General features: G+C 40.9%; 1 protein-coding gene across 19 annotated transcripts in view; it reads right to left on the reverse strand.

Annotated features, from left to right (window-relative positions):
* Window positions 1-1,854: 1,854 nt before the first annotated feature.
* Window positions 1,855-14,754, reverse strand: part of EBF3 (EBF transcription factor 3) — a 130,619-nt gene continuing 117,719 nt past the window's right edge. For 6 of the 19 annotated variants that reach the window (XM_085582991.1, XM_085582992.1, XM_021545694.3 and 3 more), the window contains 5 exons: window positions 14,014-14,079; window positions 13,185-13,362; window positions 11,796-11,984; window positions 11,127-11,324; window positions 1,855-4,768 (listed from right to left, as the gene is read on the reverse strand). In XM_085582991.1, the coding sequence (XP_085439117.1) occupies window positions 4,737-4,768; window positions 11,127-11,324; window positions 11,796-11,984; window positions 13,185-13,362; window positions 14,014-14,079 (663 nt within the window). In that variant the 3' untranslated portion in view covers window positions 1,855-4,736. The remainder of the gene's footprint in view (window positions 4,769-11,126; window positions 11,325-11,795; window positions 11,985-13,184; window positions 13,363-14,013; window positions 14,080-14,754) is intronic. The other 13 variants (XM_021545696.3, XM_085582998.1, XM_085582995.1 and 10 more) reach the window with 4 other exon arrangements.

The raw sequence follows: 14,754 nt of genomic DNA on the forward strand, positions 1-14,754 counted from the left end.
GAGGACTATGTGGGGAGATAAGACTTATAGTTGTTTTAAAGGAGTGCAGCCATTCTTTCAGAGGCCTCTTTATTGCTCTAGTTGACCCACTTGATGAGTATGGATTTCATGAGGTCTTTTTCAGCATTTGAACTATAAAAGGTTCAGAATGACACCACCCCTTATAGACAAAAGATAACCTTGCCCTTTGAATATATTGATTCTTTATTAACTAGGCTGTTTAATGCAATGAAATGAGGCATTAGATTGAAGCCTATTTCAAGTGCTTTGAATAATCTTTAAAAGCCTGAAAGACTTTTAAAAGCTGCTCTGCAATAATTGGCATGTACTTTTAGAGACTCTTATTCCTTCGTTTTGATTAAGGAATTTTTATCATCTTCCTGTGTCTAAACTCATTGTGGGCTGACACAACATATTTCCTCAGCAGGGCTCTTACCCAGATGTGTCGTAGGTGGTGAATTGCTCTAGGAATTTTCATATGTGGGTTTTCTCCTTTTGTATTTTCCTTGCATTGAAAGTTAGAAGAACCATTTAGATGCTCATTATTCAAACCTTTGAAATAAAACTAAAAGGAAAAGTGCCAGTAGGCATCGTGCTGACTTTCATGCCTAAAAACCAGCTTATTTTTTAGTAGGATGCATCTGATTATGCCGCCTTTTAAACACGATACACAGACACACACTCAGAGTGGAACAGTTTTCAATGCATAATAATAATAATAATAATAATAATAATAATAATAATCCAAAGTGTTCTGCAGCTTTAACACCGTTTTTTCATCAAATCAGTTTTCATTTGACAGGAAAACTATGGCAATACTGGAGAAGAAAGGAAGCATGGTTAAAAATCCTGGTTTTCCTGTAGGTTGTGACTGCAGTGAGTTTTGCCTTCTCCCCACTCCATCCCTGACCCACGGGCAGCCGAGGAGGGGCTGGGGCACACAGCGTGTCCTTTGGCACTGGATCCACATGCACCACTCCATCCATTGACTTTGGAGCTCCGAGTTTCCCAGTGCCCTCTCAAAGTTGTCAGCAGCCCTCTGATTAATGACCGGATCAATCTCCAGAGCAAACTCCCTGTTTCACCACCACAGGTGCTTACATTCCTCTGCCAGAGCCGTATTCCTGTGCAAATACTCTGCTTTTTGGTGGTGCTGGTCACACACGAGGATACAGGAGCACATTTGGTGGCTGGGGCGGGGAACTCAGACCTGCACAAGCTTTGCAACTCTCTCCAGCTCCGAGGTTGCGTGTGCCCACCTCACCATAAATATATTTTTGTACCCATTACATGTGTATTGCACATATTATGGCCCAGAGGATGAAATATTTGTGCTCAGTATTATAATTAGCAATAGAATTTGCTTCCTTCTCAGCAGTTAAGAGACGAGCACGTCGACCTTCTGTGTCAAACCACCACATGGAAAATTTGGGCTGTGCTTTGTTTAAAATAACTTTTCCTGTTTACAGACTTTTACAATATGATATTAAAATAGTAAAAGAAAAAAAAATCTATTGTTACCTTTGCTTTAAAAAAGCCTGTCTGAAGTGAACAGTTTTGGTTAAATAAGAAAAAGAGATATTCTGCAGTTATCTTCAAAAAAAGTGAGCAGTTTTGGATAAATACTTCACCAAGGCTGAGCAATATGTGATTGCCACTGCAGAGCAGAGATCTCCTTCCTCATCCTCCTCCCAGGGAACTGGAAAGACCACGTCAAGGGTTTGGGCTTTTTCATAACAAAGGAATAAAAATTCTGATATTTAGAAATGAAACCCCCAGTGTTGCATTAGTTCGTTTAGTGTTTCGTCACTTTTTTTTTAATAATCAAACCAGATAAAATTACTAAAAATGAAATTCACAGACAAGAAATACTTTAATTAAATATTGTGTAAAATGAACATTTTTTTATACAGTTAAATATATGAAAAAATGTACAGATAAAACAATCTTATTGTAGGGTCTTTAACAGTAAAATCTACCATTTAGTGAAGCTTTCCGTCTGGAGACAATGAAGCGATGAGTGCATTGACTAATTAATCTAAAACACAAACAGATTGCATTTATGAAGGAACTTGCAGACTTTCTTAACATGTACACGTGACCTCTTTTTAAATTTTTTTTAGAGCAAAACCTTACTTAGACAAAATATAACGGAGGCAATTCAATTCCAAAGTGACTTCTCAGGCTTTCCCACCTAGCCAAGCCTTGGCTGTGCTCACAGAGCTGTGCTATGCTGAACCCTTCTTCTAAACCTTTCAGAAAAGCTTGACTAAAATGTGCATTCTTTTATTTTTGCCCAAAAAAGAAAAAAAATTACAAAAATAATAATAATTTTTTTAAAAAAATTAATAATAATCAACAAAATGATCCCTCCTTTTTTGGTTAAAAGGTGAATTCTGCTGCAGTTTGCAACGTGTTTTGCAGTGCTGCGCTGGCAAAGGATTTAGTGCAAAGTAAAAATAAAAAAAACTCCACGTTTCTCTGGCTGGATTTGGCACCGAGAGCCACGGAATACAACGGAGGTCATTCCAGTTTAAAAAGTACCATCGGCTACGAGTTGATTACAAAAAGTTCCCTAAAAAAAAACCCCAAGAAACCTAAACAAACAACTCCCAGACATTAAAAATTCGGTGTGATCCTGAATTCCCGTGAAACCTTCCCTGGTTTTGAGCAGAGCAGGCTTTGGGAGAATGCAGAGTGCAGCAGAAAATCGACACATAAAGGAGTGGCAGAATTGTACACCAGGATTGTGCTTTTTTTTTTCCCCTTATTTTTTACACCAGAAATCATCCAAATGAAGTCGCGATTAACAATTGTGGTGTAAGCCTGTGATAAAACAGCACAAAAGTTCTTCAAAGAAGTTCACTTTTAAGGCATCAGAGAAGTTCATGTGGCAAACATTTTAATTAAAACATCAGAAGTGAATTTATTTTTAAACTTTAGGCCTCTGAATTTTTCCAGTAAACACAGTTCAGCTATGTGGCAAAGTCATGGGTGGCAGCTGAAAATGACTTTTTACAATCTTAAAAAAAAAAAAAAAAAAAATTAAAAAATAAAGAAAACAATCAAACAAACAAAAATAAAATAAAAAATGCAACCACAAAATAGATTCATCTTTTCTGTGGCTGTATCACATGCACATATTCTACTAGTATTCATTACAGCCATGTGGCACAATTTTGATTTGACTATACAACAAACGACTTTTCCTTTCAAAATTATTTGTTCTGATAACTTAAAAATAATATAAAAATAAACAATGAATTTGAATTTTTGAAAAAAAAATTAAAGTATGGAAAGGCTAAACAATAGCAACCTTATGAAGTACAAATGAAATGCACAGACACTGATTTATTTAAAAGAAAACATGAAGGCAACAGTTCTTGGCTTAATGCTATTTTCAGCATCACGATACCAGGCCAGGACAAAAACCAATACATACAAGAACATAAAAAAAAATGATGAAAAGCAATATACAAAATTTCAAAGATAAATACAATATTTATAGTTGATATGTTACAAAATAAATTCCCTTAGTGACTGCAAGTGTTTATGTGAAAGAAAGTGTTGCAATGGATAAGACTATTTTATTCCTTATAGCCGTCATAAGGAATAAAATCTGCTTTTTTTTTTTGTCTAAATATTTAAGTGGATCTGAAAAAAATTCAAGACAAGTGTATAAATATTTAGCTACAACTTTGGCAAAATCACAAAAGTCTACAATTTTATAACCACATACAAAACACATTAGGGAAGAAGGATCTAGAAGTCAAAAGGACAATTTTCTGGTACAAGAAACATAGACTTCACAGTAGCCTAAAATGCAATAGTATACAGTGCTAGCAAAAGTTGAAAAAATGTTGCAGATCACACTTGCTTAACAGGAAGCTCTAGCAGTGGAAGTATATTTTTTTCATTTTTTTAAACCAACAGACAGTAGCAATTTCTCTTTTTTTTTCTCTGTCAGTGTGCTTGTTGAAGGCAAGAGAATTCAATATCAAAGTTACAATTTCTAACTACAATAAGTTACAAAGTTCCATTTCATTAAGATGAAGTTAAGCAACGATAAACCCCCCCGCGCCCGCCCCTGCGCCCCGGTTTTTTGTGTGGTTTTTTTTCCTAATCATATATTCATCCTTTTTTTTTTTATTCTTTTTTTTTTCCAGTTTGATGGCTCATAACCTCCTTGGCCCCCTTTTTTTTTCCACCACAAAAAAATATTTCACATTATAGAGATACACAACCATTGTGAATCTAGTTATGAGTACAGAAAAATGTTCGGAGGCATTTTTCATCAGTGTTTCATGATAATCAAAATGGTGCATCCACAAAGTTTCTCCCAACACATAGCAAGTACTAGACATAGCCAAGACGTAATCAGAAACTTTATACAAAATAGGCGTCGCTTTTTCCTTATTCTCCAGGACTGAGAAATGTGAAAATATGAGAAAAATTCAGTCAATAAAATGGAATTGTTCATGAAGAAGTAGGTTGTTTTGCATGTAGATTCTTAATAGTTTAAATAAAATCTTTAAACAAAGTCTTTTTTTTTTCTTTTTTTTGTGGGTTGTTTTTTTTTTTGTGGGGTTTTTTTTTATTTTTTCCTGTAGCATTTCGATTTTGTTGCTGATTCTGCGTGAAGATACTGCTTCCATCAGCACGTCTTAATATACTAAACTTGTCCCCTAAGCCCATCCTCTGCAGCTTGGTGCTACGGTAGGTAAACAAAAGTGACTTTACATTGGCGGGACTACAAGCCCGGACATGGCTAAAAGGAAAAAGAGAAGAAAAGGAGCTGTTATTGGCACGCTGGGCTCAGAGCCACCGCGGGCCGGGGCGGGAGGATGCAGAGCCCGGCTCCTCCACGGCGTCCCCAGAGCAAGGACCACGGACACTCCTCCCAGCAAAACACACCCCAAACAGCCTCTGCTTGAGCAAGGAGCTCTGCGGGCAGAGCATCCCCAGTTCCCCAGGCTCAGCTTCTCTCCAGGTCCTGACAACTCTTCTGCTGTGTCCCCATCCCCTGGGGACATCCCCACCGATCACCACTTCGTGCCCTGGGCAGAAAACCTCATTTTCCACTATTCTTCTACATGATAAAAGCAGGACTGAGCAAGCCAAGGGCTCTCCGAGACCAAAACCAAGAACTCTAAACCTTCTCCCAATCCTAGAGCTCAACCATCGTAAAAAGACATGATATTTAAACCCCTGACCAGCCATATCCTGGGGTTTCTTAACAGAAAAAGACTGAGATGCCAACAACCACCGTTTTTACCTGGTTAACTCTTTGGTAGAAGCAAAATTTAGACAGTCTTTAATTTTAGTGTTGTTTAATTTTTGCCATAATGATATTTCTCATTAATTTATGTACAACAGATATTAATAAATTTGTTCGTGTAGCGATGTGAACTTCAATTTCTCAGTTCATTAATTTCAACAATATTAATTTATTCCAGATTCGCCGTTGCAGCTTTACGGTTTGGAAGAGCTGGGTCTGTACACATTTCGTAGGTAACACGACCACGACCAGCATTGCTCCAACAGCTGCACCCAGAGCCCAGAGCAGCCCCTGGTCCTGCCAGAGCCTTCTGTGGATTTGGGTGGAGTTAAACCTCTCTAGAACACAGCTTAGGTGATGTTTGTGAAACAGGATAAAGTCTTCCAACTCTGACATTTTTCTCCCCAGTTAAACGTCAAAAATGTCAAAATCGAAACTGAAGTTACAATTTCACAACATTCATAATAATCGATGTTATAAATCTAACCAGCAACTGAAGTTCCAAAATTTAACTGGAGAACAGTGGTTATATTGGCAGAGAGCCTTCCTACACAAAATATTCAGTTTCCTTATCACATTTTCAGAGAATCACAAAATCACTTATGTTGGAAAAGGTCTCCAACATCACCAAGTCCAAGCTGTCCCCTATCCCCACCTTGTCCCCAGCTCACAGCACTGAGTGCCACCTCCAGAAATTCCTTGGACTCCTGCAGGGATGGGGACTCCAAACCTCCCTGAGCAGCCTCTGCCAAGGCCTGACCCCCCCTCAAAAGACCCTCAAAAGCAGCCCTAAATCTCTGTTCCACCCTTCATCAGCCCAGCCCAGCAAATCTGTCACCAGGCCAGTCTGGTTATCGGGGTGCACCTGGCCTGGGGGTGCAGGAAATCATTTTCAGGAACAGCTGTCGTGGAATCACAGAATCATTAACGTTGGAAAAGACCTTTAAGGTCAAGCCCAACATCAACCAGCACTGTCGTGGCTCACCACTAAACCACGTCCTCAAGTGCCTCGTGCTGCAATTCAGCCATCAGCTGCTCCACCCCTGGAAGTGGCCAAGGCCAGGTTGGACAGGCTGGAGCTTGGAGCAGTTTAGAACAGTGGAAGGTGTCCCTGCCCATGGCAGAAAGTTGGACAGGATGGGTTTTAAGGTCCCTTCCAACCCAAACCATGCTATGATTCTGCTGTGTGAAAATTTAGATTTAACTGCTGCCACATTTTTCTGGAGTAAAGAAAAATTATCTCAGTTCTTTAATTTAACTGTTTTTGTTGAACTCTCTTTGTGGCACAGTCTGAGGGGGGATGCAAGGTTGGTGCTCCAGACGTGCATTTCACAATTTATTTTAGTAGCAATCTTTGACAATTGTGAATTTCTGCACTGAGCTTTCCTGCTGTGCAAATTGATACCAAACGCCTTCTTAAAGAAAAATGAGCTGGTGAGTTTTTTAATAATAATTTTAATACTTTCATCTGGAGGAAGACCAGAAAATTAAGCAGGATGCAATTTTAAAAGAATATAGAGAGCCTTTTGCTGTGCATTATAGTCCTATAACCAGAGAGCAATATCTTTCACAATCTATAGAAAGCAAATTACAATTGAAAACCAAATTTTGAACACATATTGTGCTTCCAACTTTGCAGCGAGCCAGTAGTCTCTCACTAAAAAATTTCTTTTCTAGTGTTAATGTTCATTGTTTTAAACAGGAAAAGACTCTCTGCCCTCAGGAACACCCATGGTAGGATCCTGCTCTTTAAAAATTTGTGTGAGTACTTGACTTTCTGATCATAGACTATGGAGGTCATGCAGAGTCAACAAGATTGTGGCTTTTTGGATAAGGCCCAAAAGCCCTTTTTTGTAGGCTTACTCACAGGAGTGAGTCAGGCCCTGGGGACAGCAGGGAGAGAGTTCTCCTCCAAGAGCTGCAGCTTCTGAGTGCTGGCCCTCCCTAGACGATGGACGTGCAGCTGGCATGGGTGCAGCAAGGGGGAGGAGTAAACATCAGCCCTGGCTGGCACTGCCCCCAGCCTGAGATCTCCCCAGATTGCCTTTTTATATTCTTAACCTCTGTCTTCGTTGTTGAATCGTCAAATCCCAGAATGGTTGGGGTCGGAAGGGATCTTAAGGACCATCTTGTTCCAACCCCCTGCCATGAGCAGGGACACCTTCCACTGGAAAGTGTCTTGGATCTCTTTGCAAAAGTGTCCCCTGCAGATTTCTCCATGTTCACTCCTGGGCAGTAGGTCCTACAGCACAGAGAGGGTTTTGGGGTTGTGCTTACAGGCAGCAAGACCCTGCTTCTGGTGTGGTGGGCTCGGGTGGTCCTGATGCTCAGGGTCACAGCAGCACCAGCCAGAAATTAGGGCAGCTCAACTTCTGTTTAACTCTTTGTTAGGGGACAAAACAATCCCCCTGAGGTCCAGCTGGAGCTGCTTAGTTCTGCTGTTCTCACCACTTAGACGTACCACAAGCAGCATTTTTCCCACACAGATACCCTGCAGTGGTTTACCCACCAGGGAGGGGTCAATTAACCCCTAAATCCCTACAAAAGGACCTCCCTTGTCTGAATTCTTTTCCATTCTTATCCAAGTCCCTACTTATCCGTAAACTGCAGGATTTGCATGGTCACCACCTGTGACCATGAGCTCTTACTGCCCTCTTGGCTTGGCTGAATGTGACCTTTCCTAACATCTCCTCAGCTGTCGCTCAGTTTCTTCACACCCTGCCCTAAAATGAGACTCTGTACTTGAAGATCACCAAAAAAACTTCAGCTGCATTGGACTGCAGCTCTCAAATTCCATATTTTAACTTAATGTAGAAAATGTGCTGATCAGAAAACTCTCAAGGTGATTGTACAGAGTCCAGAAAGCAACTAATTAAACTTTAAAAAGAGTTCCCTGACAACAAATGACTGAGAAAATAGGAAGGAAGAAGCAGAAACTCCCTAATGAACTCTATGCATCAAATGCAGTGTAGATAAGTACCAGCACAGGAGCGTTGGTGGTTTTTCTTGACGATGTCTCATGAAGGAAGGAGCTGCCAAACCCATCCCTGTGCTGCCCCTCAGCCCTGGCTGCAGCTCAGGCCAAGGCAGTGGCTGAGGTCTGTGAGGATGAATGGGGGAATTCGGGGGCTTTGGTGAGCTCAGTCTGAGCTGACTCAAAGCTTTGGGTGGAAAAAGGGACGGTGCCTCTGCTGGGATGGTGAAGGACCTCACAGAGGGCTCCTGGGTGGGGGAGGTGAGGTGGTGCTGAGGCCCTGGCACAGGGAAAGCTGTGACTGCTCCATCCCTGGAAGTGTCCAAGACCAGGCTGGACTGGCCCTGGAGCAGCCTAGGATAGGAACAGGACTGGGACAGGACAGGACAGCAGCCAGGACTAAGACAGTGGAAGGTGTCCCTGCCCAAAGTTGGAACTAGATGGTCTTTAAGGTGCCTTCCAACCCAAACCATTCCAGAATTCTGTGATTCCATGTCAGTTCCCTAACTCCCACAATACCAAGCATCACCTTGTGGTGCTGTCTGCTTTGCATAAATTATGCAAATTTTTTTTTGCCACAATCCTGTAAGTCGCTGCTCTAATTACCAGGCCAGAAGGACATTCAGCCTGCTTCTCTGGGTCATTCTGCTCAACACAGAATTATTCAGGTTCAGCTGACAGAGGAAAATTACGATTTTTATTTAATTATTTATTTATCTATCTATGTATTATCTATTTCATTTCAACACTTGGTTTTCAGTTCAGCTGCTGATCCAAAACCCAAAAGGATGACACCGACTCTGCTGGGTGGATTGCAGCACCCAAAAATCAGGGGTTGAAGGCATGGTTAGGGCTTTGCTGGGCTCTCTGGGCATGGAAAAAAGCTTTGTGCAAAGTGAGGTTGGGCTCAGCTTAAGAGCTGAATTCATGACCTATTTAACAAATCAATATTGGCTGATTCCAAGTCATCTTCTGAGCTTCATACAAAAAGCATTTTGTACCTGAGGATGGAGATGTGCAATTGCTGGGGGCTTGAGGAGGTGCTAAGGGACATCGGGTGCTCAGTGCAGGCATTCAGCCCTCCCAGTTCTCCTTAAAACCCCACTTTGAGGTAATCTAGAGATTTTAAGTACCTAAAACCTTGAGTATAGGACAGGAAGACCCTTATTCACATGCTGAAATGGCAAAATTCTGGATCATTTTAATTTAGATCTTTAAATAATTTTGTTTATCAGAGTAAATCAAAATCAATTAGTTGATCTTCCTGCCTCAGATCCAAGCCATATGTTACTGCATTTATATTATTTTTAATATTATTTTTGTCTATATTTTATTATTTATTTTATTATCTCTTTTTTTTCCCATTATTTTATTTCAGTATTTACTTTTCATATAAGTGTCTTCTTAGAAAAAGAGGAAAGTAGGACACTGGATTATTTTATGTATGGATTATCTTTTCTAGGAATATGGATATAGTTTTCTACTTACAGTAGTAATACAGTGAAGCTTCCAGTAAAGAAATATGCAAAAAGCAGTTAATTTAATTATCCTTTCCTTTACTATCATGCTACAATGAGTTCGTGCATCTGGATTCTCAGCTCTTTGTTGACCTGAGTGCATAACAAGGTCTCAGATGTTTTTTTGGGCCAAGAAGTTAAGAGCAAGCTACAGGAATATTCATTTTGAGATGCTGGAGTGGATTTGGGGTGGCCAGACAGCTCTGTGGGATTGGGATGATGCCTCTCCGAAGTGCTTGCAGCATCCCACAAAATGCAGGTGTCCAGAATTGGTTTGGCAAATTAAATCCCCCTCATCAGTTTTCCTGTGAGTGCTGCTTGGATTATGGGTGTCATGGTGATACAAAGGATAAATAATCCTGTGCTGCTGCTGCTTAACTGAGGAAGTCAAGAGGAGTGACGACCTCGGGGATGAGACTGTCCTCAACCCTTCCTGGTTTCAATGGGATCTGAAGTGCCTCAATTTACTGCATTGTGCACTGGGACTCCACCAGAGGCAAACAAACCTTCCCAGTGATCCTAATGCACCTACAGCCTCACCTTCTGCAGGTCAAAATCCCCCCTAAAAGTGGCAAAACTGCCCATGAGTCTTCTTTCCTAGGGTGAATTCTTTGTGTTTTTGTTCTCACATTGTGTTGTAATTCCTTCTGCCCCACATCCTGCAGACAACCATGAGCATTCTGCCACTGATTTATCAGTTGTTCCTGGCATTGCCCACATGAAATCACATGGATTATATTAAAAAAAAAGGCAAAACATTAAAATTTCCTTCCCTAATTAAAATACTTCGTTCATTTAGGGATGTAACCACCCTAACACCACAGTAAGGGCTGGCACCACCAGAGCATGCAAACCACTGCATACAGGGCTGCCTAGTCCAGGAAAGCTTAGTCCACTGAGTGAGGGCTTAACATGACTTATATTAACTTCACATACTTAAAATCACTACTACACCCTATAGAAAGTGAGGAAATCACACCCTGTCCTGCCAGAGCACTGCTGGGTTTAAACATCCACAGAAATGTGTTCAGAAAACATAAAAAACACCAGGAGTACACAAACCCTCCAAGAGGCATTCCGGGATACAGTCTTCCCTTAAAATTTAAGGCACAAACTCCTAAGGGAAAATGCCAGGAAAACAACTGGTGTTTCCTCTAATGCAAGCATCAAAAATGAACTAAAAACCTGAAAATCTCAGCAGATCATTCACACTACCCTATCTCTCCCCCTGCTTTTGCATCACTACAAGAGCACTGAAAAATCCAGCCAGCTACCTTTTCTCCCCGAGGAAAAAAAAAAAGCACAAAAAAAAAAAAAAAAAGGCAGCAGAGAGAAAATTGAGAGAGATCGGGCTCACCTTGAAGTCCATTTCCATTTGCACTGGTGCAAGATGGTGGAGGAGAGGCTTGGGGCCTGACAACAGGAGCGAAGGCGCTCTTTTGTTTCACTGCAGAGATGACATTGGCAGGTGAGAATGAGAAAATGCCGTGTGTACTGCTACAGTTTGAAGGGAGGGTGACCGAAGAGGCTGCCATGGTAGGGCTTGACGGCACTACTGCAATAAAGCAAAAATAATCAGGACTCAGATTGAGGTTTTCACGGCAAACACGGAAAAAGAGAGTGATAGGGCCTTGCCTCTTAAAATATATATAGAGATATATATATATAAAAAAAATATATATAAAAAAATAAAAATGAAATGCCTTGGCTTGGCCACTCTCTGGATAACAGGCAAACTCTTTTGTGTTGGACTTTTGTTACGAATTGCGCAGTCCAATTTTTATTTTGGTTTTTTGTTTTGTTTTGTTTTGTTCGTTCTTATTTTTTTTTTTGTTTTTCTCTATCTGAGATTGTATTCTGGCACAAACAGATCAATTTATTATTTTCATTTTTACGTCCAGCCTCCAGAGTCACCCCTCCTTTTATCCAGTAGCTGACAATAGAGGAAATCAAAACAATGCAAGGAGTTGATTTTGTAGTAAATATGAATCTATATGATGATGTGTTACCAAAAATAGACACTTACTGCCATAAGGAGAGTTAGCTGAGGAGCCATTAAGAAATCCAGGGGAACCTGGTACACCTAGATTGGGCATGCCGGCATTGCCATATCCATTCATGCTATTGCTGACTGTGTTGTAATTGGACTGCTGAGGAGTACTGCTGGGAACATATCCTCGCGGGGAAACACTGCTTGTGTTGCGACTGTAACCTACTGTGTTAGAAACCCCCCCACCCCAAAAAAATAATGTTATTTTATAAGATAGACTTAGGGCTGGGGGGTTTCCTCATGCAGCATATATTACACAGTTTTAATTGATTGCACAGCTTTGCTCTGAGTTGTCTCTCACTGCCCTATCAACTCTTGCAGCTTGAGATAACCTTATCACGCCAACCCTACTTAAATCATCCGCGAGCACTCTATGTTGTCTCTCCTCTTAGCACAGACAGCCAACAAAAGCTCTCTTCGATCCAGCTGTGTCAGGTGCCTTCACGTTTGTCTTTAGGAGCAATTATCAACAGGCTCGAGTCCCGCTTTGTACCAACACACTGCGTGAACTTTCAGCCTCTCCACACCTTCAAATGCCAGAGCTGACAAGAAAAACTTTTTTGTTGCGGTGATTTACTTTAAAAGGCTGTTTTGGGGTCTTCATTTTGTGATTGATATTTTTTATGCTAACAACAAGCTTTCGTAAGGTGTAGCCGTCAGTGAAAACTAATTCAAGAGCAAGTACAGAATTTTATAAGGCTTATTAGCTTGGAAACGCATTAAAAGACAATCTTTTTAGAAGAGGAAACATAGCGGAATCAGGATTTTAAACAACAATTTGTTCCTATCTGAGCAATCAATTTAATAATTATGTTGCAAGTAAAAAAAAATATGCGTTTGAACATATCTAATAATCCTGTTTCCCTCCTTTCATTAGTATCAAAATTAATTTCAAATGCAATATGCTACATGCATTTTCAATTACAACAGGTAAATTAAATCAACTATTACTTTTATTAGTAACATATATGTCACACATGCCTACAAACAAAGTATTTTAAAATCACAGACATCAAATTAGATTTATCTGTGTAAACATTCCAAAACCAGGTGGAGGTACCGAGACATAATTATTTTATAAACCAACCATACACGCTGTATATTTACTGCAAATAACAAAGAGCTTTCTACACTTTTTGCCAATTTTTTTTTTTTCATCCACTGGAGATGCTCTATGATAACAGTAAATGAAAGAACAGGGAGAATTAAATATTACGAGAAAAGTTAAAGACAGCATTTCATTCCGCGCTCAGACACACGGCTAGGGGGACAGAGAGAGGGAGGACACGGCGGTGACATCAGCTCACATGAACAGGCCAAAAGCAGCCAACAAGGTGAAGGATTAACCCTTGAAAGCCCACCTACCTTGGTCGTTGGCTTGCGATGTTTCGGAGACGTTGACGGCGAGCTGGCTGCTGAAGGAGTTCACGCCCATCATGCCGGTGTGGGCGGGAGTGTTGGCTAGAGTGGGGATCTGGTTGTGGTTGCGGGGCACGCTGTACAACGCCTCAGCAATGTCAGCTGCTCGTTTCAGGATTATTTCCTAGAGAGACACACAAAACAAGCACTGACAACTCAGATTTGTGCAAATGCTCCAAGTCGCAATAGCACAAAAATTTACCGAAGAGATTCACGTGGAATTGCAGTGAGGATGGGGGGGTTTGCTGCTTGTTTCAACAACACCTCCTGTTTTTCCTTCCCAAGCCCAATTGCTCCTCAACACAGTAAACATAAAGAAAGGAAGAAATTAGCATAAAACTCCAGTTTAGCACTGGAAGCCAGGTGAAAATCGTCACACGGGTTTTATACGCCCAAGGCAGGAGTTGTATTTTCAGCAGTTTGCAAAATACAGTACAGCTGATCCACTCGGCTGAGCAGATTTCTTTAGGACTTCCCATTAGTCACTGTATATTTTGGCCCCAGTTCAAGGTTATTCTCTTGCCTTAATGCTTGCTTATGCTTTTGGCACCTCACACTTAATTGTCATTTCTGATAGGCAAACGAGCGGCGAGAGGAGAAGGGGAAGATGAAGCGCTTCCCTCGGAGCATTGCATCACATCACACTGCCCTCAAGGTGGCTGGCAAAGCCTGGCTGTGTACAAAGGCAACGTGCTGATGCTCTGCCAGCCCTGCACAGAGCAGGTATTGATCTACACGTGTCGGCGTGGGAACAAAGAGCGCGCTGCTGACCTACCTGGTTGTTATGGGGCATCCCATATAGGGCTTCAACAAGGTCTGCTGCTCTCTTAAGTAATACTTCCTAAAGGAAAACAAACAACCCGCGTTATGTTTCACTAAGACAAGAGCAGTGCAGCAATGTTGGCAGTTGTAGCATCTCTAATTGGAAGGAACCGATAAAGTGGATAAAATACGTCACGCGCCGCCCGTGTGCTCCCGCTGTATTTAGGGGATGTATTACAAAGGTAGGAAGGTATTTTGTTTGGGAGGAAAACAGGGCTTGTGGTTTGAAGTCAAAGTTAGAGACGAGCTTAAAAATAATATTGCATTTTACATCCAGCTGTTCAATTATGATTGACTCGGAAAGGTGTTTGCTGCTGTAGCATGTAGCCCTCGTGCTGAATTAGTGAAATCAGTGCTTGAGGTTTAATGATGTAGTCTTATGGGTATTAAACAAACAAACACATGGTAGAGATATGAAAGGCACAGGCATCACATTTGGCTGTTAATTCCTAGCACTTTAGTGGTGAAGAACAATAAGTAATTTTCCATATCTTAATTAAACTGGCAGAGTCCTTAAAGACAACATCTCACCCCTAATTCATGCCCCAAATTTGCAAGTGAGTTCAATGCTTATTCCTCTTTATTTTGAACAATAAAGTGAATTAACTTGGGTTAATCTAGTTCTTTCATAATGACATTAAGAAATTTTTCAATTAACCTCTTTGACTGCATGTTGTAAAGGACTTCATAAATG

Source organism: Lonchura striata, chromosome 6 (assembly GCF_050655825.1).
Source record: "Lonchura striata isolate lonStrDom1 chromosome 6, ASM5065582v1, whole genome shotgun sequence".
Lineage (NCBI taxonomy): Eukaryota > Metazoa > Chordata > Aves > Passeriformes > Estrildidae > Lonchura > Lonchura striata.